General features: G+C 40.0%; 4 protein-coding genes across 5 annotated transcripts; 2 read left to right on the top strand and 2 right to left on the bottom strand.

Annotated features, from left to right (window-relative positions):
* Positions 1–98: 98 nt before the first annotated feature.
* Positions 99–2,497, top strand: LOC126598853 (uncharacterized). The gene is made up of 2 exons (XM_050265216.1): positions 99–1,465; positions 1,855–2,497. The coding sequence occupies exons 1-2, from the start codon at positions 1,367–1,369 to the stop codon at positions 2,077–2,079; spliced, it is 324 nt and encodes a 107-aa protein (XP_050121173.1). The 5' UTR covers positions 99–1,366; the 3' UTR covers positions 2,080–2,497.
* Positions 2,498–2,557: 60 nt separating this feature from the next.
* On the bottom strand, positions 2,558–3,597 carry LOC126598851 (uncharacterized). Its single transcript, XM_050265214.1, has one exon. The coding sequence runs from the start codon at positions 3,557–3,559 to the stop codon at positions 2,663–2,665; it is 897 nt and encodes a 298-aa protein (XP_050121171.1). The 5' UTR covers positions 3,560–3,597; the 3' UTR covers positions 2,558–2,662.
* A 3,127-nt stretch (positions 3,598–6,724) lies between these two features.
* On the top strand, positions 6,725–10,446 carry LOC126598850 (BTB/POZ domain-containing protein POB1-like). 2 transcript variants are annotated; one of them, XM_050265211.1, is made up of 6 exons: positions 6,725–7,056; positions 7,961–8,068; positions 8,435–8,538; positions 8,621–8,684; positions 8,822–9,101; positions 9,433–10,446. In XM_050265211.1, the coding sequence occupies exons 1-6, from the start codon at positions 6,783–6,785 to the stop codon at positions 10,244–10,246; spliced, it is 1,644 nt and encodes a 547-aa protein (XP_050121168.1). In that variant the 5' UTR covers positions 6,725–6,782; the 3' UTR covers positions 10,247–10,446. The 2 variants fall into 2 exon arrangements, with proteins under 2 accessions (XP_050121168.1, XP_050121169.1); XM_050265212.1 differs by having other exon boundaries at positions 6,916–7,056; positions 7,993–8,068.
* A 5,261-nt stretch (positions 10,447–15,707) lies between these two features.
* LOC126598852 (endoplasmin homolog) lies at positions 15,708–17,156 on the bottom strand. The gene has a single exon (XM_050265215.1). It carries the CDS (start codon positions 16,465–16,467, stop codon positions 15,988–15,990), a length of 480 nt encoding a protein of 159 aa, XP_050121172.1. The 5' UTR covers positions 16,468–17,156; the 3' UTR covers positions 15,708–15,987.
* Between the last annotated feature and the right edge of the window lie 5,268 nt (positions 17,157–22,424).

Below are 22,424 nucleotides of genomic sequence, written 5' to 3'. Positions count from 1 at the left end.
TTTTCGTGTTGTTTGAATCCAGAAATGAGAAATGGAGAGAACATTTAGGTTTATAAGATAGAAGCTTTCACTTTCTTGTGTAAATGGCAATCATGCTGCTTGGACTTGCAACTGGTAGATTACAGCTAACTATTTCTCTAGTCAGAAGATGGTTAAGTACTGACCTAGCCCTCGTTTGGGAGTGATGTGCTTAAAAAAAAACCACCCATGAAAAAAAGCTGTGAGGGTTTTAGATGTTTGGTAAACTGAAAAAAAAAAGGCTTATTTTGGAAGCTGCTGTGAGAATAAGCTGAAATAAAAGAAAAAAGCTGAACCTGCTACTTGCAGCTTTGGAAAACTGGTTTTTTTTTCAAAGCACATGGAGCTACAGTGCTCCTTTAATGAATCCAATTACAGACGAGTAAAACAGCTAAGAGATTGTGCGCTGTGGATTTTTACTTCGGGCAGAAAACGAAACCGGGTATCACGGAGAGTTCTGAACTGATAAGAAGCCGCCAACTCTACCCCTAAATTGAAGGCCTAAATCAAAGGCGAAGGGAATTACTATATGAATACACGAAACATGGCAGTATGCAAGACTTAGGCAGCAAGCTTTTCTTGATGAATTAGTTCAGGGTCGACCAGAGAGCCATGCGCCATGGCTAATGAACCATGGTTGCATCAAGCACAAGGGAGAACTTTTCAACGTAATGGAGCTCTCTGATCTTTTGAATACACGAACGTAATCAGTCCGAAACAACATCAGAGGAGCTGCAAGAAAGTTGTTCATGAACGCGAAAGTCTGCACCTTGAAATATGGTTGGCTGCTTCTCTCAAGAAAGGTAAAAGTAGATGTACATCAATATGGTAGTTCATATATATTCTGGTTCGATAATCCCTTTCGGAACAAGATTATTAGTCTTCTCCTTTGGAACTGAAGTACAAAACCCAGACATGTAGCCACTTTCACCTCTGCTCCAACCACTACAATGGCGATTGTGTTATTTTTGTCCTGGCCAGAAGACTCACTGATGTTCATATCCTAAGCTCCGATAACACTGGGGATAGAACATGGAATGAGATTTATACAACTGATCCTACTGACAAGGAAGCAAGGGAGTTGGCCTATATGGATGGAACTTTGTTTTGTATTTTCCGTTGGAGCTCCCTAATCGGTGCTTTCAATGTTGCACTCCAAGTCTGGGACATGATGGATTGCTCCACCATCCCCATTAACAATACGAGCAACAGATCATGCGAGTTTTACTTGGTTGAAGTTTCCAATGGAAAAGTCTATTTGATAGCTGAAGAAACACATGATAGTTGGCATGCTTTCGAGTATAATGGTTGAAACAAGAAATGGGTTCAGATCGAAAGCTTCAGAGAGATGTTCAAAAATGCAGCAGTATTTCAGGAGTGCCCTTCATCTGTTGCACCAGAGGTCCCACAAGAAGTAGAGTTTGGGCGTCAATTTGCAGAGAGCCGGGTAATTACATCTCGCTTACTACGTAGAAGATTTGATGCTTTTCTACTAGATGATTTTGTATATTCCGTTCGAGAAGTTCATGCACCTGCTTACCGAGTTCCTTTAATGTTGAACTCCAAGTCTTGGATTGCTCTACCATCCCAACTAACCAGACGAACTACGCACCATGCAATTTTTACTTGGTTGAAGCTTCCTATGGGAAGGTCTATTTGGTAGCTGAAGGTTATCATGACGAGTGGTATGCTTTCGAGTATGATATGATGATTCAAACAAGAAATTGTTGATATGTGATGATTTCAAACCCAATTGCAAACCGGCAAGTGATATAATCAAATGTTGGGCCTCTAGTAAACATTTTCTAACGACAAATTTGATTCAACTTATTCCAGAAGTCCAGTCATGATCATGGAGATGCCGAAGATGATGATGATACTCGGATTATTTCTCTTCCCCGGAGGGCGTCCCTTTCCGTTTGGTTGGAGGAGAATGGCAGGACAAGGAAAGAGTGGGAAAAGGAGATGGAGTGGGAGAACGAGATGGAAAGGGAAGGGGAGTGGGAGATCAAATGGGAGAGGAGGAGAACGGAGACCACTCTATATGATATGGAGATGTAATTGCTCAAGGAGAGGGAGAGGGAGAGGGAGAGGGAGAGGGAGATGGTGAGAAAGAGGGAGATGAAGAGAAAGTGGGAGCTGGAGAGGGAGATGATGTGGGATATTGAGTTGGAAGGGCCGATTGAGAGGAAGAAAGGGAGGGGGATGGACATGTTATTGTGCATGGAGATGGAGAGTGAGGTGGAAACTGAGATGGAAGGGTTGATGCAGAGGGAGAAGAGGAGAGGGATGAATGTGTTATTGCGTAAACTGTAACGCTTCGAGAAAAACTTGGGAGAGGAGTGCCCCTCCCACGTATATGGAGGCGTTGCAATTTTATTTATAATTCAGATTCTGTAACACACGACATATGTTTGGACAGTGCCGGCCACATTAGGTATCTCAGTAATATTCGGAAATAAATGCAAGCATTCGTAAACTGTAGGAGAATGATGTGAAGGTGAAGCTACACTTTCTGGAACATGTCAAGCAGAGATAATGGAGATCAAATCTTAATGCTTATTTTTTCATGCCAATCATCCAAATTTACAATTCCATTCAATACTTATTGCCTTCGTTCAAACAAGTACCTTCTGATTTACCTTCAGATGAAGTGATCCGATGAACCGCGGCATGGATAACCATTCTCAAGAGCCGGCATTGTTCTTGTAAATGCAGCAGAAGGCATTTTACTACCGTAAACCCATCTGTTTTCGAGAACCAAATCCTCTTCAGCTTGTTTCTCCATTGTTTCAATCTTCTTTGTCCTTAGACGCTTCAACAATACAATCCCAACATAACCCGCCACAACTATCAGAGGAAATCCAAGCACGAACCCTATAACCCACAAATGCTTCATGCTTCCTTTTCTCTTGGACGGAACAACAATCAAAAAATGACCTTGCTCTGTGGTGTAACACACACCAGGTGATCTCATTTCGCTGAGGGAAACCGTCCCTTTGGCAGAAAATGATGCACATTTTGCCCTTGCGCTTGTTCTTCTGTCCAATGTGAGATTCGGAAACTGAACCAGTATAGGTTTCCCCATCGTGTTGAGGCCGAGCTTTGTGGTGCTTTTCGAGCTGGTATTCGAAGCGTCATAAACCGTAAAACCAACAACAGAAGAGACTAGTGAGTAACCTGGAAGAGGGTAGTAGTAAGATGACCAGTTGCCCAAATTTTGATGCACAAAAGCCAGTCTCTTCACATGAGGCATTGGGATGGTCCTTGATGGAATTTTGAAGCAGCTGAAATTAGTAGCACCTCTATTCCACAACCGCCGGGTTAGGAGCCTCACGACGGAGACTTCCATGCCGGATAGGTTAGCGGGGAGGACAGCCTTGTACAGAAAGCCGGTGCGAGCCCGGCGCTCTGCAAGCGCCTTGAAGGCCAAATCTCTACTAAACACATCCAAAGACTCAGTAGTAGAGTTGCTCAAGCAGCACACACATGAAAAAAGTACAAATGTGAAGAAGCAAAAGCACATTGAATTTGTGCTCATTTTTCGGATTCTCTAAACAATGCAGCTGAAAATATGTTTTAGCCTTCTTTCTATCAGGAGTTGTACTACTTGAAGGGATTCTTAATTAGAATTTGGCTTTTGGAGAAAGTGCTTTTGTGGGTGTATGATTATGTGTTTTCTGCAAAAGAGGGTCAGCCTGCTTAAGTGGTCCCTGGGGGGAAGGACTTTTTTGAACAGCTTTCACCAAACGTTTCTTTTTGACTTTTGTCAGATCGAACAACAACGATACCGTGGCAGTTCACAGAGGAGAATCCAATCCAAGTTAAGTGCTTTTGAGAACTAATTGAATGTGGATTATGTGGAAAGAAGAAAGAAAATCTAGGTCAATTGAATGCTGGTGGGAATACCACTTATTAGCATAAACGACATGCGTTGATTGCTCTCCTATGCTAAAATGGTGGTGATTTAGGCTGATTTCTGCTAGGGAGTAATGATTTAGGAAAAATATAAAAGCTATGGAATGATGGATTGGACCTCATACTTGATTGTTATGTTCATAGTTTGACTTTGTACTAATTTTGTAATGCATTTGACCACACAAGACTTTATTTGGCATCCAAACCTCTCCTTGTTTTTTCTTTTTTCTTCTTCTTAGACTATCTGGTTTAAAATTAAAACACGAGATAAAAAGTAAGAAAATATATCGTGATTACAAAAGATAAAATTTGTTAGAAATTGATAAAATTACAAAACCCAAATCCACAAGCCTTGTTTATTGGGCCTACAAAACACAACATAAAGAAAGATTGGGCCAACAAAATATGCGGAACCAAACCCAATAACACAAAGTCCAAATAACATTTTTATAAGCAACGCCCATATAACATGCAACGTAACAAAAAAATAAAACGGTAAAACATATGACAATGGGGCAAGTGCCTTACTTAAACCATTTGAGAAAGAAAATCACTTATGCGCAACTTTTTTACTTTTTATACATCCCCTCTTAATTTTAAACATTGGTATTCTTGATTTATTCAATTCACTGACTAAAAGAACGAAAATACACAAGAGGTAAAAAAAGAATATATAAAGCATTTCTCATGAGAAATTAGAGACTGGGTGATATAAGGTCTAAGAAAATCAAAGGGAATGGAGGTTAGGGATTTGAGAGATTAGTAAAAGGAGGAAGACAAAAAGGAGTGAAGAGAGGCTTTAAGTCTAGGAGGACTCTCAAACTAACAGATGAGTGGAAGACAAAAACAAATAAATCAGATACATGAACCTCTAGAAAGTGGTGACTTTTATGGTAAAATTGTGGTCGGTCTTACGATACATGTTTGAGTCTATAGGGTGAACATGGTTCTAAAAGGCACTAGCTTGATATCATTAGTGTTGTTAAGTTTAGAAATAAATGTGAGTAATTTGATATCTAGTCCCAAATGTAAGAAATAAATGTAAATGTAAGTTATGGATTTGAAATATGAGGCCGAATAATTGTACTCATTATTTATACAACACTTCGACGCGTGAGTGAGTCAATTTGTCTTACAAACGCTTTGCAAAACTTCAATGGCCCGTTTACGTAACTGTAATCAAAATAAAAAAAATTGGATTGTGGAGGAATTGGAATCAAGAGGAGTCATAATTGGATTCCAATTGAAGTTGTTTACTTAAATGTTTTGGAATCAGAATAGGAATGAAAATGGATTAATATAAGTTGTTTACTAATTCACCTTAATCGGAATAAAAATCAATATAATTATTAAAATATCCTTGTTCTTTTTTTGCTTTATTTCTTTCGTATATTTATTTTTAATAACATTTTAATTCGTTTTATTTCATGCCCTTATTCCAAAAAATTAAATTTGTATACAAATTTATTGTATTACCAATATTAAAACATTCAACACTTTAATTTGCTCTTATTCAAACCCAGTTGAATAAAACACTCATCCCCTCTTTGCAAGTCTGCATACCTTTTCTCTCCTAGCCCTCACCTCGATCTTCCCGACGCACCGTACCCCATAGCAACCACCTCTTCTACCTGCGAAGTATTTCATGATTTCTCGGTTTTTTTAGTGATTCCACGAATTGGTGGGTTTTGGATTTGGATTTGAATTGTTTATTTTCTGGGTTTGGGTGGCTGATTTTCGAATCCGGTTTGGGGGAGACGTGGCTGGGGTTCTTGGGCTGGGTTTGGAAGTGAAACATGGTCGCATGGGGAGGTGGAAACTGGAAAGTGAGGTGGAAACGTATGAAGGCAAGCTGCGCAGGGAGTGGTGGGCTTGTTGGGTTGAGTGGCAAATTTGAAATTTTGGAAATAATTCTAGGGTCATAATAGGTAGAAAAAATACATTCTTGATAGCGTCACTCTTCCGGAATCCAAATACCTCACCCATCTAAGGAGTCCAATTCCTCCAATTTGGGAAGTTGGATTACTTCTTCTGTGTGGGCTCCACCACTCTTTTTATTTTCCAAGAGTTTGTAAACGCTTCAATACTTCGTAATCGAAATTCAATTCTTTGTTTTGATTCCGATTACGGTTACGTAAACACGTCCCAAGATTTAGATTTATTTTGTATTTTTAGGTCCTTTTATTTATCAAGGAAAAAATTGCACAAGTATTATTTTTTAGAAATTCAACAATGTAGGTATGTGCCGCCACACATTTGAGTGTTTATTCTAAACCTAACCGCACCTATTTGATCTGTTTGAGTCACTCCAAAACCTTACTTAACACTAACCGTAGTATTAAAATTTATTTTGTAAGTGCACATTTAGAATTCTAAAGTGCTTTAAAAAAAAAATTATTTATTTATGTTTGTTGGAAATTAATTTAATTTAAAAAAGACTTTTTAACTAAAATGGTCTTTGAGGTTTCTATAACACATCATTTTAATCTTCGAGATTTGAAATCAATAAAAATAGACATGAGATTGTCCACATTAATCATTTTGATCATTCCGTACAAAATTATGTTAAATAAAAATCAAAATAACAAATATACCCTTAACGTAATAAACAATGGCCAAAATGATTTGGAAAAATTAAGTGTATTTTGGTCAAACTATTCTTATTTAATGATGATTTTTCAAGAAATGATCAAAATAATTAACACTAGACAAATTCAGTACAAATTTTATTGATTTCAAATCTAAAAAAGGAGTTATACAAATCCCATCAAACCATTTTAAAACTAAAATGCCTTTGAAAAAATTACAACTTGTTTACACATTGGGGAAGGGTTTTGCAGTGCACCATGAGGAAAGCGAACGTCGATCTCTCCCGTCCTCGGATGATTACGGACTCGGACGCATCGCCGAGTGGGCTCGCCGGCGAGTCGGTCGGCTCCGACAACGAGGTCCAAGACTTCGCGTTCGCGTTTAACGATAGAAAATTTTCCGATCGGGTTATGTTGATCGAAATCGTACCCGATTCGCCGGAGGGCAAATTGGAAGTCGTCGGATGCTCTGCCGTCTCCGATTGGGCGCGTAACAGAAAGCGACGGAGGGCGGAGATTAAGAGAGACAATGGTATGTATTTAATTTTGCCCTTCAAATTTTGAATTTTTTCGGTGCTTGGTTGGTGGTGGTCTGGATGGAGTTAGGTTTGTTTGGTATCTGTGAAGAAAATTGGAAATTGAAGGAGACATTTGGTCTTTAGTGTTTTCTTTCCGAAAATTTCGAGTCTAGCTGATGGTTAGTGTGTGCCTTGACAGTGCTCAGGTGGGTGGGTGTATTGGGAATTGGCTTAATTTTGATTGATAGATTTTAGGGTTTGCGAAATATGAAGTATTCGATAGTTTCCGAAGAACGACATGAAGCGTGGTTTTGTTAATTTGGAGAAAATGGGAGTTTATGTACTTTTAGTTAAGAGTTTGATAGGGTTGAAGAATGGGGTAACAGTTTAATTATTTACGACCATTAGGATGGGTGGTGCGACTGGTGTCTAATAGCATGGGTTTTGTAATGCTTTATTGGTTAAAGATTGTTACATTATACCGCTTTGTTTTTTCGTGATTGTTTTTTGTTGGATTCATGATTGTTTAACAAGTTAATTTTTGTTAAGAGGATGATGTTGCTGAAGAAAGGAGTAATGGTTTGAATGCCTAAAGCCAGTTATGGAATTGGTCCTACCTAATTATAGGGGTTTGGCAGTAGCTTATTTGTTAACGTATAATGATAAGTTGGTGGTGTAATGGCTTTCTACAGTTGCCTCTGTTTAACAAGTATTCCTTTTTTATTTCTAGGTTTCTTTTTTCCTTTTTACCCCTGTTGTATGCCTTTACATTCTGAGTTTCTAATCGTATGCGCACTCAGCACACCTATCATGATTGTTTGAGTTTATAAGTTATCGGAAAAAGCATAGTTTAGTTCTTAGATTCAATGTGAATATGCATGTTACTGATTTGGGGTGTAATTGCTCTTTTGCCCTTAGCTGAGGACATTCCTGTGCACTGTGTGGAGCAGGTCTTAAATTGTGACATGCCAGATACAGAGGATAATGTGGTATTTGAAAATCAAGACGACGAAGCTACGGCAGTGAGTGAGTTTCCTTCCACTGTGGGAGTAAAACATTCTTTTGGTCTCTGTTGTTAGTATATACTCTCCAATCTGCCTGAACTGGAATAATTGTATGAACCTTTTTTTCTTTAATAAAAAGTTAAAAACTAAGCAAACACTCCTATAAGATATACAGAACATAAAGTTTGTTTGCTTCCTAGACTGCTTAGTGATTTTACATACAAATCTATCTTTTTTAGAAGACATGCAATTCTACTTTATTCAATGTGAAATAGCACGCAATTATTGCATTTGGACTACGTATGTGGCTTGTGTTATTTCTTGGTCGCTGTTGCATTTGTTAACCGGTTACAGTAGGATTTTGACAATTTACTAGAAAATTTTGTAGGAGACGACTTGGCCTGGAACCCGGACTGTCATACGGTTGTTAAGGTTAGAACCTTACATGTCAGTTCTCCAATCTTGGCAGCAAAGAGTCCATTTTTCTATAAGGTGAGGATCCTGTCATGATGATTGCTGCTTTTGATCAGTGGCTATCTACACGTGCTCACTTGCTCTTTTTTTGCTTGGCTAGTTGTTTTCAAATGGGATGAGAGAGTCAGGGCAACGCCAAGTATCTCTAAGAATTCATGAATCTGGTATTTTCTCCTGAATTATATTATCAGCTAGTTGAAAATATTGGACCATCTTTATAAGGAAATTGGATACTGTAGTTATGCTATATCTTAGCCTTCTCTAACAGTAAATACACTTTCTTTCTTTAATACAACTGCAGAAGAAGCGCCCCTTATGAAAGTTCTTAATTTCATATATAGTAACACCTTATCTGCGATGACACCTACTGCTTTGTTGGACGTGTTCAAGGTTGCTGACAAATTTGAGGTGGCATCTTGCATGAGATATTGCAGTAGGTCACTACTAAAGTTGCCTATGACTTGCGAGTCTGCTTTGCTATATTTGGACCTTCCATCTAGTATTTTGATGTCCGATGCAGTTCAGCCACTGACAGATGCAGCAAAGCAGTTTCTTGCTGGACACTACAAAGAGATAACCAAGTGAGCTTCTTTTATAGAACTCTAGTTTCTTTTACTGAAGTTTTTAAGTCTTATGATCCTTGTCAGTTTCCACCTGTTTGTGAAGGCTCTCTTGTTTGTGTAATGTTTCTTTAAATAAGTTGATGGAGCTTTTTATTTCCTCGACTTGTAACCACCTTTTCTTCCCTGTTTTCCAATACTGATATTTACTAAGATGGTCTGAATTCTTGGAAAGCATTTTCCTTCCGTTTCGCTAGATTAAATCAATGTTAAGTGATTTATGTATGTTATCTTTATAACGTAAATTGCATATTCTAGAGTATAATTCTTGAATTGTCAAATATATGTCCAGGTTCCAGGATGAGGTGCTGAGCTTGCCCCTGGTCGGTATTGAGGCTGTACTGTCTAGTAATGATATCCAGGCGGTGTCAGAGGATAGTATTTATGATTTTGTTCTAAAGTGGTCTCGGACCCATTACCCAAAACGAGAAGAACGACGCAAAGTCCTTGGCCAACGCCTTGGTCGGCTCATTCGTTTTCCACACATGTCTTGCCGAAAGCTTAAGAAGGTCCTAACCTGCGGTGACTTTGATCCTGGACTTGCAACAAAGATAGTGCTGGAGGCTTTGTTTTTTAAGTCTGAGACACCGCACAGGCAGCGCACCCTAGCTGCAGCGGATGCCAATGCTGCCTTTCGTCGCTTTGTGGATCGGTCTTACAAGTACCGGCCAGTCAAGCTGGTGGAATTTGTAGAACCCCGCTTACAGTGTAGTGTGTTCCTGGACCTAAAGCGCGAAGAGTGTGCATGTTTGTTCCCAGCAGGCCGGGTGTACTCACAGGCTTTTTTCCTTGGTGGGCAGGGATTTTTCTTGTCAGCACATTGTAACATGGACCAACAAAGCTCATTTCATTGCTTTGGGCTGTTTTTGGGGATGCAAGAGAAGGGATCGGCTAGTTTTACAGTTGACTATGAGTTCTCAGCAAGATCAAAGCCCGGAGAGGAGTTTTTGTCTAAATTCAAAGGCAGTTACACTTTCACCGGAGGCAAGGCTGTTGGGTATCGAAACTTGCTTGGCGTACCCTGGACGGCATTCATGGCCGATGACAGCATCTATTTCATCAATTCCGTACTCCATCTCAATGCTGAGCTCACCATCAGGCATTGAGTCCTTTATAGGAATGGTTTGGAAGAAGCTTTAAGTAAATGCTTGTCTAACAGTAGTTTAGATGTCTGGAAGGCTTTAGGTACATTTTGGCACCAGTGACTGGATAGTGGATACTCGTTTAATGGATCCCCGGTCGAGTTGCCTCATATGTTTGAAGTGTTTATCCCAAGGAAATGAAAAATATGTAGGGTTACGGGAAATGTAGTTTCTGTTGTTATTATCTGCTCTTTAAAGTTTAAACCATCTTTTCATTTATTTAGTTATGTTATCTCGGAGATTAACAAGTTAAAGAAAGTAAATGCGGAGAATTTGGGAGCTCCAAATCTTAGTGAAAAGTCCAGTAACATGGTTCTTGGTAAGAGTAGCAAAAGTGGCAACGACCACCGAAAATTGTCGCGTTCGATCTGCCGAAACAGGAGGAAGTGATGACAATGCTCTTGACTTGCATGACGACGATGATGAGGTTGATCGTTATGGGAATAATAAACGAGGTGGTAACGGAAAAATTAGAGGCAGAAAACAAGTGGGTTGATAGGATGGCTAAAAAGAAGAATAAGCAAGCGGCATAGTTGTGCCCATAATGAAAGTGGGACCACTCGTTTCCTATAATCCACGATCGAATTGGAGACAGACTCTAGACAAAAAGAAGGCAGGCAGAACCTTCTGCCATTGGTCCAAGCTCCATCCAAGCAGCAGCCAGCAGCCTTCGCCCTCCTCCACGAGCCATCGTCCTCCACGCCGCCGTCAGCCGCCAATCCCCACCACCGGGCACAACCAATTTTGAGGTAAATCCCAATTTTTTTAAATTAAACCACTATGATAATGCAATATGAAATTTTGTTTAATTATATAGACTTACAGTGTAATAAGGTTATTGATTATTGATGAATTGAATTGTTGATTGTTGACTGTTGATTTAATTGAATTGGTGATTATTGAATAATTTATAGGAAACTTTAACGAAAAGCTTCTGGTAATGTTCACTTTAACGAAAAACCACATTTTTACACTAAAAAGTCATGGTACTATTCACTTTACCCTTTATTTTGTCATTGTCGTTAAAACTCAAAGTTTTCAAGCCCTTTTCATTAGTTTTCCTTAATTTTTTATATGATTATTTTTTATTGATCAATTTAATTGTTGTTTTACTTAGTTATTAGTCACAGTAGTCTCTAGGATTAAAAGTCTAAGACCTTTTTTCATTATACAGTTACATAATGGAACGATACTTTAAGAAACCATGCTTAAATCCTCCTTCAAATATTTCAGGTATTCCTTCTCAGAATGTTCCTGGTAGTCCTCCTTCGAATATTCTGGGTATTTAACAACAAAGTGATGTAACTGAATTAGATGAAATATTGGTTAATATTTATGCAAAACCTAGACTTAAACCTTGAATGATCGATTATGAGCCTAATTATCGCAAAAAAATCAAAGACACTATCTACAAAAGGATCATTGTCAACTTAAAACCCATAAAAAATGCCAAGAAAAGTTATAGGGAAGGGCAATTGATGATCTATCACTCGCTGGTTTGATAATTTTGGGTGGTTGAAATAAAGTATAACAAATGATGTCGTTTATTACTATCTTTTCAAATGTGATTTTGATAAAGTGGGAAATGCTGGTAGGGATGCCATCACTGAGAAGGTTGAAGTCTTCATAGTAAATCTTCATAAGGGAGGTAGGTGTTGAAAGTCTTCATAGTAAATCTTCACAACAAGGTAGAGATTTGGTGACACAAAAGCAACATATTGAAACCTTTGTGATCAAACAAACCTGTTTGGGCCCAAAAATATTGTTTTTGACCGATTTTAGAATTGTTCTCGGCCCAGTGTTGGTTGGGCCGAGTTTAGAATTCTTCTCGGCCTAGAGGCCGTGTACAGGTGTCGTTGGGGGTTATCTAGCTCATGGACCATGCGGTCGAAGTTGGCCATATCCCATTGGGGAATTGGGGATGTGGATGAGTCCTGTTATGAGAAGAAGTTTCGACAGGATCATGATGCTGGAATTGAATACTGCCTGATAACAAGTTATGTTCAAAGTCCTAGTAGGAGTAGGATTGGCTGAGATAAAGTTGGATAAGGGAAAGGAGTTTTAATCCGGGAGTGATTAGGATTCAATACAGGTTGGCTACTATAAATAGGGAGGGAAGACATCAAAACAAGCCTCTCCAATTCAACACATAAATTGCCCTGCGTATACCCTCGCTCTACGCGAAACCTCTCAACAACCTTGAGATTTTTGTTTTCTTTTTTCGCCAACACATCTTCAATTTGGATAAACACCACTGTGAAGGTAACCGGCGAACATCTTCAGTTTGGATAAATAGCATTGTTGCCGTTGAATCAGCCGACCGTGGAGCACATTCAGTTTGGATAAATAGCACTTCGACAGGGCCCACTGGTTATCTATTCAAGTCTCGGTCGAGAAAGATTTTTGAATCCTTATCAGCAAATGTCATCTCGTTAGCCTTCTCGGTGAAGCGAGGTGTTACAAGTTACTATACTCGGCACATTGAACGCCTAGTCGTTTATGATTGGTTATTCGCAAGTAGGTTTTAGAGTTCAGCATTTTGATGGCCGAACCACTTTCATAATCAAGACATACATTTGTTTTGAGTATTTATGTCCCTATACTTTGGTGTCGATTCGGCGTGCTTATACTCTCACTAACATAATCACCGTGACCGAATCCGGCGCCGACGATTTGTGAACTTCGCAGAACTAGTAGCTTTGTCTTCAAGCTCTAGAACCTGAAGGCCGAGACGTGTTCCTTCCTCGACTGCAGTCGCAAGATCGAGAAGTTAGCCGCACACCCAATGCAACATTGTTGATGCACAAAACCGGAGGGGTCTTGGAACAACGTAAATCCGACCGTGAATCTGCAAGAAAGTAAATAACACAAGATGTATCGTGGTTCACCCCAAGGTTTGGGCTACGTCCACATTGATTATTGTATTTCTCTAAGAAATGAGGGGAGTGAGGGAGAGAGCTTCTGAGGGTGAGAGAACTCTTCCCATAGCCTAAGAAATGACCTCCTTTAATTGTGAGGGTGATGAGTCTTTTTATAGAATAAGGGCTCCTTACTTATTACATATTTGCCTCTTCCTTTATTACGTAATTACATTTAAGTCCCCCAAGTATTTATACGAGGTCTAAATATGGAGGCCCGAAGTATGGTATAAACAGTAGTCCCCCAAGTCTTCAGTCAAGAGAGTCTTTTGGCTAGAAACTTGAAATTCAGTCTATGTGTGGGTCGAAGTAACTAGATGTCGTCTAGAACTGATACTCAATATGAGGCGGTGCCCAATCTGAAATGATGCTCAACTAGAAGTAGCACATGTTGCGAGGCTGCTCGGTTTGTGGCTTATGTTGCCTTGGTTGGCTCAGCTTGTGGCGTCAAAGGTGAGGGAGTCCCTTATATAGAATAAGGGCTCGCTCCTTAATACATAAGTGATGGGCTAGAGTTGATGCTCGCGGCGACACGGTTGCTCAGTAGACGGCGATGCTCTCTAATGATGGTGAAGGAGTTCCTTTTATAGAATAAGGGCTTACTCCTCAATACATAGGTGATGGGTTAGGAGTGATGCTCGCGGCGATGCGGTTTGCTCAGCTGGCGGCGTTGCTCTCTAATGAAGGTGGGGGAATCCCTTTTATAAAATAAGGGCTCACTCCTCAATACATAAACGATGGGCTAGAGTTGATGCCTTCTAATGATGGTGATGGAGTCATTTTTATAGGATAAGGGCTCGCTCCTCAATACATAAACGATGGGTGCTTTCTAATGAAAGTGAAGGAGTCCCTTTTATAGAATAAGGGCTCGCTCCTCAGTACATAAATAATGGGCTAAGTCCCCCAAGTATTTTTCATGAGGCCCAGTTGAGGCCCAATATATGGTACATAATGTAGTCCCCCAAGTCTTCGGTTTATAGAGTCTGTTGGCTGGAGACTTCAAATTGAATCCATGTATGGGCCGAAGTGACGGTTGTTCAGATGCGGTATTTCTATACCCTGCACTAAAGCTTTGTAGGTGAAGCTTTGCAAGTGAAGCTTTGAAGCTAGAACTTTGTAAATGAAGCTTTTGAAGCTAGAGCTCTGTAGATGAAGCTTTTGAAGCTAGAGCTCTGTAAATGAAGCTTTTGAAGCTAGAGCTTTTGTAAATGAAGCTTTTGAAGCTAAAGCTCTGTAAATGAAGCTTTTGAAGCTAGAGCTTTGTAAATGAAGCTTTTGAAGCTGATTGATATGAGTGATGCTCATGAATGTTTATGTTGACTAACATGAGTGATGCTCATGGATGTTGACATGAGTGATGCTTATGAATGTTGACATGAATGATGGTCATGAATGTTTATGTATGATTGACATGAGTGATGCTCATGAATGTTTATGTATGATTGACATGAGTAATGCTCATGTATAATCTTGAAGTACTGGACGTATTTTTGATCACCTAGTTGGTGATAATAGCGGCAGGTTGCCGAATAATTTTGGAGTACTGGGTGTACTTTTGATCACCTGGTTTGTGGTAATAGCAGCAGGTTGCCGAATAATTTTGGGGCCATAGGGCCTGGCTCTTTTGGGCATATGGGCCTTGGTCCTCCATATAACATTCCAGCCCATTATTTTGGGCTTGCTGTTTTTTTTAAAATTTTTTATTTATTATTATTACCCTCTGATGAGGTTTATACAGATGTCTGCGAAAGATAAGAAAAATAAATTACATCATTCAAAACAAAGGTTTCGATACAAAAGCTTCGACAGTTTCAGATCGTTGGTGCGTTTGCTTTTGCTTTTGCTTTTGTTTCTTGCTTTGCTTTTGCTTTCGTTTCTGCTTTGCTTTTGCTTTTGTTTCTGCTTTGCTTTTGCTTTCGTTTCTGCTTTGCTTTTGCTTTTGTTTCTCCCACTCCATTTCTTTGCCCACCTATGTTCCCCATCTCTGTCTGATGCAATCTTTTAGGCGTAATTTTTTATAATCTCCAAATCCTTAAAGTAAGATCATCACTGTAAGTAATCATTTTTTCTCCATTTTGCTGTCATGCATGTGCAGACACGCCGAAAGATCAAAGGGAAAGAGCAAATAATAACATCCATCAATGCAGCCACGAATCGTAGTAGGTGAGTCGAGAGGAGCGAGTGGGGGCTGAGTCGAGCAGTGGGTCGAGGATGAGTTGGCATCCAGAATTGGGGTTGTGAGCTTCAAGTCCTTGCCTCTGTTGCGACGGGTGAGACCCCCGAGCTCATGCCACTCACGCACATCCTTGCAACCAAGCTCGGTGCCAAGCTCACTGAGGTTCGCAAGAACGAGACTTGTGCTTGGTTGAGACCTGATGGCAAGACCCAAGTTACTATTGAGTATGTCAATGACAAGGGTGCCATTGTCCCAATTCGTGTCTACACTATCCTGATTTCAACCCAGCACGATGAGACCGTGACAAACGATGAGATTGCCGCTAATCTCAAGTAGCACGTGATCAAGCTTGTGATCCCCGAGAAGTACCTTGATGAGAAGACCATCTTCCATCTCAACCCATCTGGCAGATTCATGATTAAACCAGTGCATCCAATTTAGCTTCATTGCCTTCACTGCTTGCTTCTTGCTTTTTCTCTCTCTCTAGATCTTTGAATGTATTGGATGTTAAGCTAGAATTTTCTTGGAAAATTCAGGCGAGATTTTCCCGGAATTTTCTTGGAAAGACCCTTATTAACCTTGTCAGGCCCCAGCCTGATAAAAAGCTCTGGCTAAGCATCGAACTTGATTTTGTCCATGAGGCTCTTGAAACGAATTTTGTCCAAAGCATAAGATGAATTGCTGATGAGCTCACGGAGGAAGATCTCCTTGTTGCTGTGGTTGGAAGGTGAGTCGGAGACGGAGGCGAGGTAAGGCTGGAAGTTGGAACGGGTCACGGAGTCCGATGCCGATTTAAGCACGAAAAGAGTGAATTCAGGCAGGGCAATGGAGGCAGAGGAGGACCACCAGCCGACCCAGGAGGAGGCGTCGGAGGCATTGGGGTTGTTGATGATGGATCTCGGAACGGAGGCGTGGTGGTGGTGGATCCGTTTCTGAAATGGGTTGGGTGGATTGGAATTCATCTCGTCGGTGACCTTCGAATGCTTGATTACTCGCTTGCCTTTGCGAATTTGAGTCATTTTTCCATGACGGTTAGGAGGAATCATTTTCCTTTTCTGCTGCCCTTTGAATAGCTTCCCTTTCTGCGTCATCTCTCTCTTCCTATTTCTCACTTCTTTCTCTTCAGCCCCTTTGTTGCTTTTTGCGAGTCGGCTGCTTTGTTTGTATGAGGATGGATCTGCAGCTTTCTTTCATTTTATGCTAGTTCTGATTTCAGAAGCTTAGAAATTGAATGAGTTGGGTTCTATTTCGTTTTGTCCTTTGACTTGGAAACGATGAGTACTGACTACGACTGAAGAGAGAGAGAGAGAGAAAGAGAGAGAGAGAGAGAAAGGTTTCTGAGTTTTTTGTGATTTTGGAGATTCACGGTGGAAGTGAGAAAATGAAAGAGAACCGACATAACTTTTCGTATCGATTCCCACAGACGACGCCAAATGTTGATGCACAAAATCGGAGGGGTCTTGGAACAACGTAAATCCGACCGTGAATCTGCAAGAAAGTAAATAACACAAGATGTATTGTGGTTCACCCCAAGGTTTGGGCTACATCCACAGTGATTATTATATTTCTTTGAGAAGTGAGGGGAGTGAGGGAGAGAGCTTCTGAGGGTGAGAGAACTCTTCCCATGGCTTAAGAAATGGCCTTTTCTAATTGTGAGGGTGATGAGTCCTTTTATAGAATAAGAGCTCCTCACTTATTACATATTTGCCCATTCCTTTATTACATAATTACATTTAAGTCCCTCGAGTATTTATACGAGGTCTAAATACGGAGGCCCTAAGTATGGTATAAACAAACATCAACAAATTTTACTCCTCGACCGACGAGTTGGCACGCCCTGCATAAAACTGAAGGACGTAGTTAGCTTACTAATTACTCGCCATGCGCGCCACGTAGGCTTGGTAGTTTTTAGGGTTAACAAAACCAATGAAGCTCGCATTAATCACATTTTTTTTTAGTGGCGCACTTGATTGCACTAGATAATTGCTGCCACAATGTCTTCCTATTTGTGCCCCTGATGAGTCGTTGAAATCAAGCGGTAAGGGTAATTAAATGGAGCTTATGCAATTTCTTGTCAATCATGATGAGAAAGTTAGGAATGTTGCGTTTGAGAATGCTCTTAAAAATCATAAGTGTATTTCTTCCAATTTCAAAAAATCTTGTACAAGCTTGTGCCTTTGGAACTATTGATACAATCATTAAAGGTATGGACGATACAATTTTTTCTCTTTTGGTTGATGAATCACATGTTGTTTCAACTCAAGAACAACAGTGGTATTCGTTATATGAACAAAAGAGAAGTAATTGAAAGGTTTTTGGGTCTTCAATTTATCTCATCTACAACTAGTATCAAACTTGAAGAGGTCATTGAGAGATTGCTTGCTACAATAAATTTGAGTATGTCCAAGTTACGAGGACAAGACTATGATGGAAGTAGTACTATAAGAGGTGAGCTAAATGGTCTTAAAACAAATATTTTGAACAAATATCCTTAAACATTTTATGTTCATTGTTTTGCACACGAACTTCAACTAGCTTTTATAGCCGTAGCAATGAAAAATGAGGATGCTGCCACTTTCTTCGTAACTGCTAGCAGTTTGGTTAATATTATTGAATCCTCGTGTAAGCACCGTGATGCATTTAGAGAGAAACAATAAAAAATTACTACAACAAAATTGGTCTTTTGTGGCGCACAAAGAGCGCCGTAAACGATTATTCACAGCGTGAGCCCCCAAGCAGTAAAAGCCTTTGTCGTAAAAGATGTTTTGTCAAATATGACGTTCTCTAGTAGTCGTGAATAATTTAAGCAAAACACGTTGTAAATACTCTTTAAGGCATGCCTTGCGCGCCTTAATTGAAATTAGATATAGCGTTAATGAAGTGTCGTAATACTGTGAAAACAATTACGGCATACATGTGTGCCGTAATTGATATTTGATACGGCGTTTGTTGAGTGTCGTAATACTGTGAAAGCAATTACGGCATACATTGTACATAGACTAGCATAAACAATTATTGCTGATTTTGCATAAAGTAATTTACATTTATTTTAATTTTAATTTTTAATCAATACATATATATATATATATATATATATATATATATAAGAATCGACAAAATTACACATTTACTATAATACAAAATTTCATAAATGCATATTGTTAAAATGTATTGAAAGACTTCACTTTTCCTTGAACACCTCCAAACGAAGTCCTTTGAGAGTGAAATACTGCTCCTAATGCTTGAACCACACTAATTGCTATCTCTATCTGCATAAACATAAGCGCATGCAGCAAAAAAAAAAATCTAGAAATACACATTTAATATCAAGTAAGAAAGGTGATACTAAAAGAAAACCTAATCATTGTCATACAAAATGTGGTTATGGTATCCCCAAAAACTCTAAGGTAAGACTCACTGTTTTTTTGACCTAGTGGCTTGCTGTTATCAATTTACATCAAAGTTAGCCATTTATCTAGTTTTTGGGTCTTAATATATTACAAATTCAACATCAGGAAGCAGTGAGAGTGCAACCAAGAAGAGAGTAAACAGCAGGCAAAAAAGGAAGGCAACACTAAATTCTTCTTGACTACCTATTTAGCGAGTTCTTGGACCTATTTAGAGAGTTACTGGAATGAAATGAAGTCAACTCTGAACAGAGAAACAAAAGAAAAAGTCAAATTCCAGAAATCTAAGTTTAACTCAAGCAAATATAATAACCAATGAAAGTTTTAAACTGCAAATTCTCACAACGTAGACAAAGAAACTTGTTTCTCAAGGACAATTAGTCTCTCTCTCTCTCTCTGAATACAACATTTCAAAAACCAAACAATAATTAATAAAATAGAAAATTGAAGTACCTGGTAAGTTTTTCTTTTTATACAAACCGTCATCTCCACTTGCTCTAAGAAAGGAGGAAGTGTGTGAACCACCCTTCATCACCCTTCAATCAAAATATCACAACATCTGCACTTACATAAAGGATTAAAGAAATGGACCAAAATAAAATTATCATATAATCCGATTATACAGAAGGCCAAACTCTTGAGTTGGGGCTGGTGGCCGTCGACCACATCATCGCCTCCATTTGAGAGAAAAGGGTTTGTTTGGTTCTTTTGCCCAATTATTTACATTAACCATATCTAAATGAAGAAGGAAAACACCATGATCAATACCTATGTTGCTCCCTTCTTGTGATCCAAATTTGAAGAAGGCCGATGGGGATGAGCAGTTGTAAGTGTCATCCTCTTTGTTTCTCCTATCCCTGCATTGTCGGCCAAAACAACATCAAACCAAGTGCAATACAATCCAATTGTAGACATCGAAATTTCGGTAAATAAATGTTGACCGATAAATCAAAAAGTTTCAACGCTTATGTATTACATAAATTTTACACGTAGCGTGTGTCTAAACAAAAAATCGAAATAAATTGGAAAAGTCATCAAACAGGACACGTGTCAACACCTGGCAGAAACGACTTATTTCATCTGGAATATTATATTCAAAATTAGGCCTTGGAAATTTCTATAAATAGAAGGCTAATTCATTCATTTGAGGGGAGGAATTCATATTACACCTTGAAGCTCTGAAGCTCTGAAACTCGAAGCTCTCAAGCAATTCCCGAAAGATCAAGAAAGCCCTTTTTAATCAACAATCATCCACCTTCAAGATCAAGCCCCGACGGCCCTTGAAGAAAGTGTTCTTCGTTCTTCGTTCATCATTCTTCCAAGATCAAGCCCCGACGGCCCCTTGGATCAACAATCATCCTCCTTCAAGATCAAGCCCCGACGGCCCTTGAAGAAAGTGTTCTTCGTTCTTCATTCATCATTCTTCCAAGATCAAGCCCCGACGGCCCCTTGGATCAACAATCATCCTCCTTCAAGATCAAGCCCCGCCGAGGATGCAATCCACTTCACCGACGAAGACTTGCTGCTAGGATCCAAGCCTCACAACCGACCTCTCTTCATCTCTGGTTACGTAAGGGAGCACAAAGTCAGCCGCATGCTTGTGGATGGCGGATCAGCCATAAATATCATGCCAAAGTCAACAATGACCACAATCGGCATCAAGGTGGATGAACTATCCCTAAGCCGTCTACTAATCCAAGGTTTTAATCAAGGAGGACAAAGAACGATGGGCATGATCCGAGTAGAGATGACCATTGGTGAACTCAAGTCAAGCACAATATTCCACGTGATTGATGCAAGAACTTCCTACAGTTTGCTCTTAGGAAGGCCTTGGATCCATGCGAATGGAGTAGTACCGTCCACCCTTCACCAATGCTTAAAATTTTACCGAGAAGGAGTAAAGGTGATCTATGGCGACACCAAGCCATTCACCGAAGCCGAATCACATTTCGCAGATGCCAAGTTCTACATGGATGAAGACATGGTGCCCGAAACTCTTCCAAAAGAGATCAAATCCATGGGTAAAGCAACACCTAAAAAACAGGAGTGGCAAGCCGTACCCAAGAAGCAAGAAGAAGAAGCTATGCCATCTTCAAACAAAAACGACGATGAGCTTGCTAAACCTGCAACAACCAGAGGGAATAGGACGCCTTCAAATGGTCCAAACATACCCGTTTTCCGATACATCCCAACGTCGAGAAGAAAGAATGGTCAATCCCCATTTGAAACTGCAGTAAGCAAAGCCGATACACAGCGGCACATGGATAATGTAAAGTTGCTCAAAACAAATGCAGTTTTGCCTCTGACACAGCTAAGCGACATTAAGGTTGCAAGGCCATCACAAGGCTTCATAAAAGGCCTGCCAAAAGGGGTAGAACCAAGCTTTCTCCCAACCAAGAGGACCGAAGAAGGTTTTGATCCAAACGCCTACAAACTCATGTCGAAAGCTGGGTACAACTTCACCTCCTCTGCAAATTTGGGAAAGAAGGATTTGAACACCATCAAAGACAAAGAACGTGATCTTACTAAAACTCAGAAGAAGTTGGAGGAGCATGGTTACGGGGTCAACAACAACAAAGCTGGACTTGGCTTCACACCAAATGCACCGGTGAAGATCTCCAGCAAGGAAAAAAATGCTAGCGCTCAACACATCAGCGTGAGCATTATACAAGATAAGAGGAGCCTCGAACTGCCCCTCAGACGTCAGTATTTGATAGAATGAATCGTTCAAGGACCAGAGTTTCGGCACCTAAACTCATTGGCGGTCAAAACAGAACTTCCGTCTTCAAAAGGCTTAACACGTCAGTATCTCGAAGCTCTGTTTTCAAAAGGTTATCGAAACCTAAGAAACAAAGCGATACGACTAGTTTTCCTCCACGACAGTCAGTTATGGAAAGACTTGGAGAAGCCAAAGAGCCTTCTAAAAGGGGAAAGACAACACCAGAAGTAGAAAAGATCGATCGTCTGGCAGAAAAGGATGACGTTCGAAGTTCCATTCCTTCAAGAATAAAGCGCCAAGCAATTTTAGAGGTTAACACAGTTGGATCATTGAAAGTGAAAAGGCGCACCATCATCCACACTGGACAATCTTCATGCCAACAAGCTCGAGAGGTCAACACCGAAGAAGAGGCCCAAGACGTCTTCCACATCACAATCCAAGAAGGTGAAGAAGATGAAATCCTCGAGGAAGATGCCATTGCAGCACCGTCACAACTCGAAGATGGAGGGCAAGCCACAGTTGACGATCTCAAAGAACTCAACTTAGGCACAAGTGAGGAACCAAAGCCTATCTTCGTAAGTGCATTACTAAGTGCAGACGAGATAGAGAAGTATTACCAGCTGCTATTAGAGTACAAGGACGTCTTTACTTGGACCTATAAGGAAATGCCCGGCCTCGACCCTATCATTGCTGTGCATCATCTTGCAGTCAAGCCTGGAACGCGACCAATAAAGCAAACTCAAAGACGTTATCGATCCGAGCTCATCCCACAAATCGAGGCTGAGATTGACAAGTTGATCGAAGCAGGCTTCATTCGAGAGGTGCAATACCCTAAGTGGATCTCTAACATCGTCATAGTTCTTAAGAAATCTGGATAAATACGTGTTTGCGTAAACTTCCGAGACCTCAATGATGCTTGCCC

The sequence above is a fragment of the Malus sylvestris genome, chromosome 14 (genome assembly GCF_916048215.2).
Source record: "Malus sylvestris chromosome 14, drMalSylv7.2, whole genome shotgun sequence".
NCBI lineage: Eukaryota > Viridiplantae > Streptophyta > Magnoliopsida > Rosales > Rosaceae > Malus > Malus sylvestris.
This window is presented reverse-complemented; position numbering and strand designations above follow the sequence as displayed.

Bases quoted from the DNA above. Each gene is read 5' to 3' on its own strand.
- LOC126598852 (XM_050265215.1), bottom strand. From the start codon at position 16,467: ATGACGCAGAAAGGGAAGCTATTCAAAGGGCAGCAGAAAAGGAAAATG.
- LOC126598853 (XM_050265216.1), top strand. From the start codon at position 1,367: ATGTTCAAAAATGCAGCAGTATTTCAGGAGTGCCCTTCATCTGTTGCA. The intron at 1,466-1,854 runs GTAATTACATCT...AACTTATTCCAG, and splicing joins GTCAATTTGCAGAGAGCCGG to AAGTCCAGTCATGATCATGG.
- LOC126598850 (XM_050265211.1), top strand. From the start codon at position 6,783: ATGAGGAAAGCGAACGTCGATCTCTCCCGTCCTCGGATGATTACGGAC. The intron at 7,057-7,960 runs GTATGTATTTAA...TTTTGCCCTTAG, and splicing joins GGAGATTAAGAGAGACAATG to CTGAGGACATTCCTGTGCAC. The intron at 9,102-9,432 runs GTGAGCTTCTTT...ATATATGTCCAG, and splicing joins CACTACAAAGAGATAACCAA to GTTCCAGGATGAGGTGCTGA.
- LOC126598851 (XM_050265214.1), bottom strand. From the start codon at position 3,559: ATGAGCACAAATTCAATGTGCTTTTGCTTCTTCACATTTGTACTTTTT.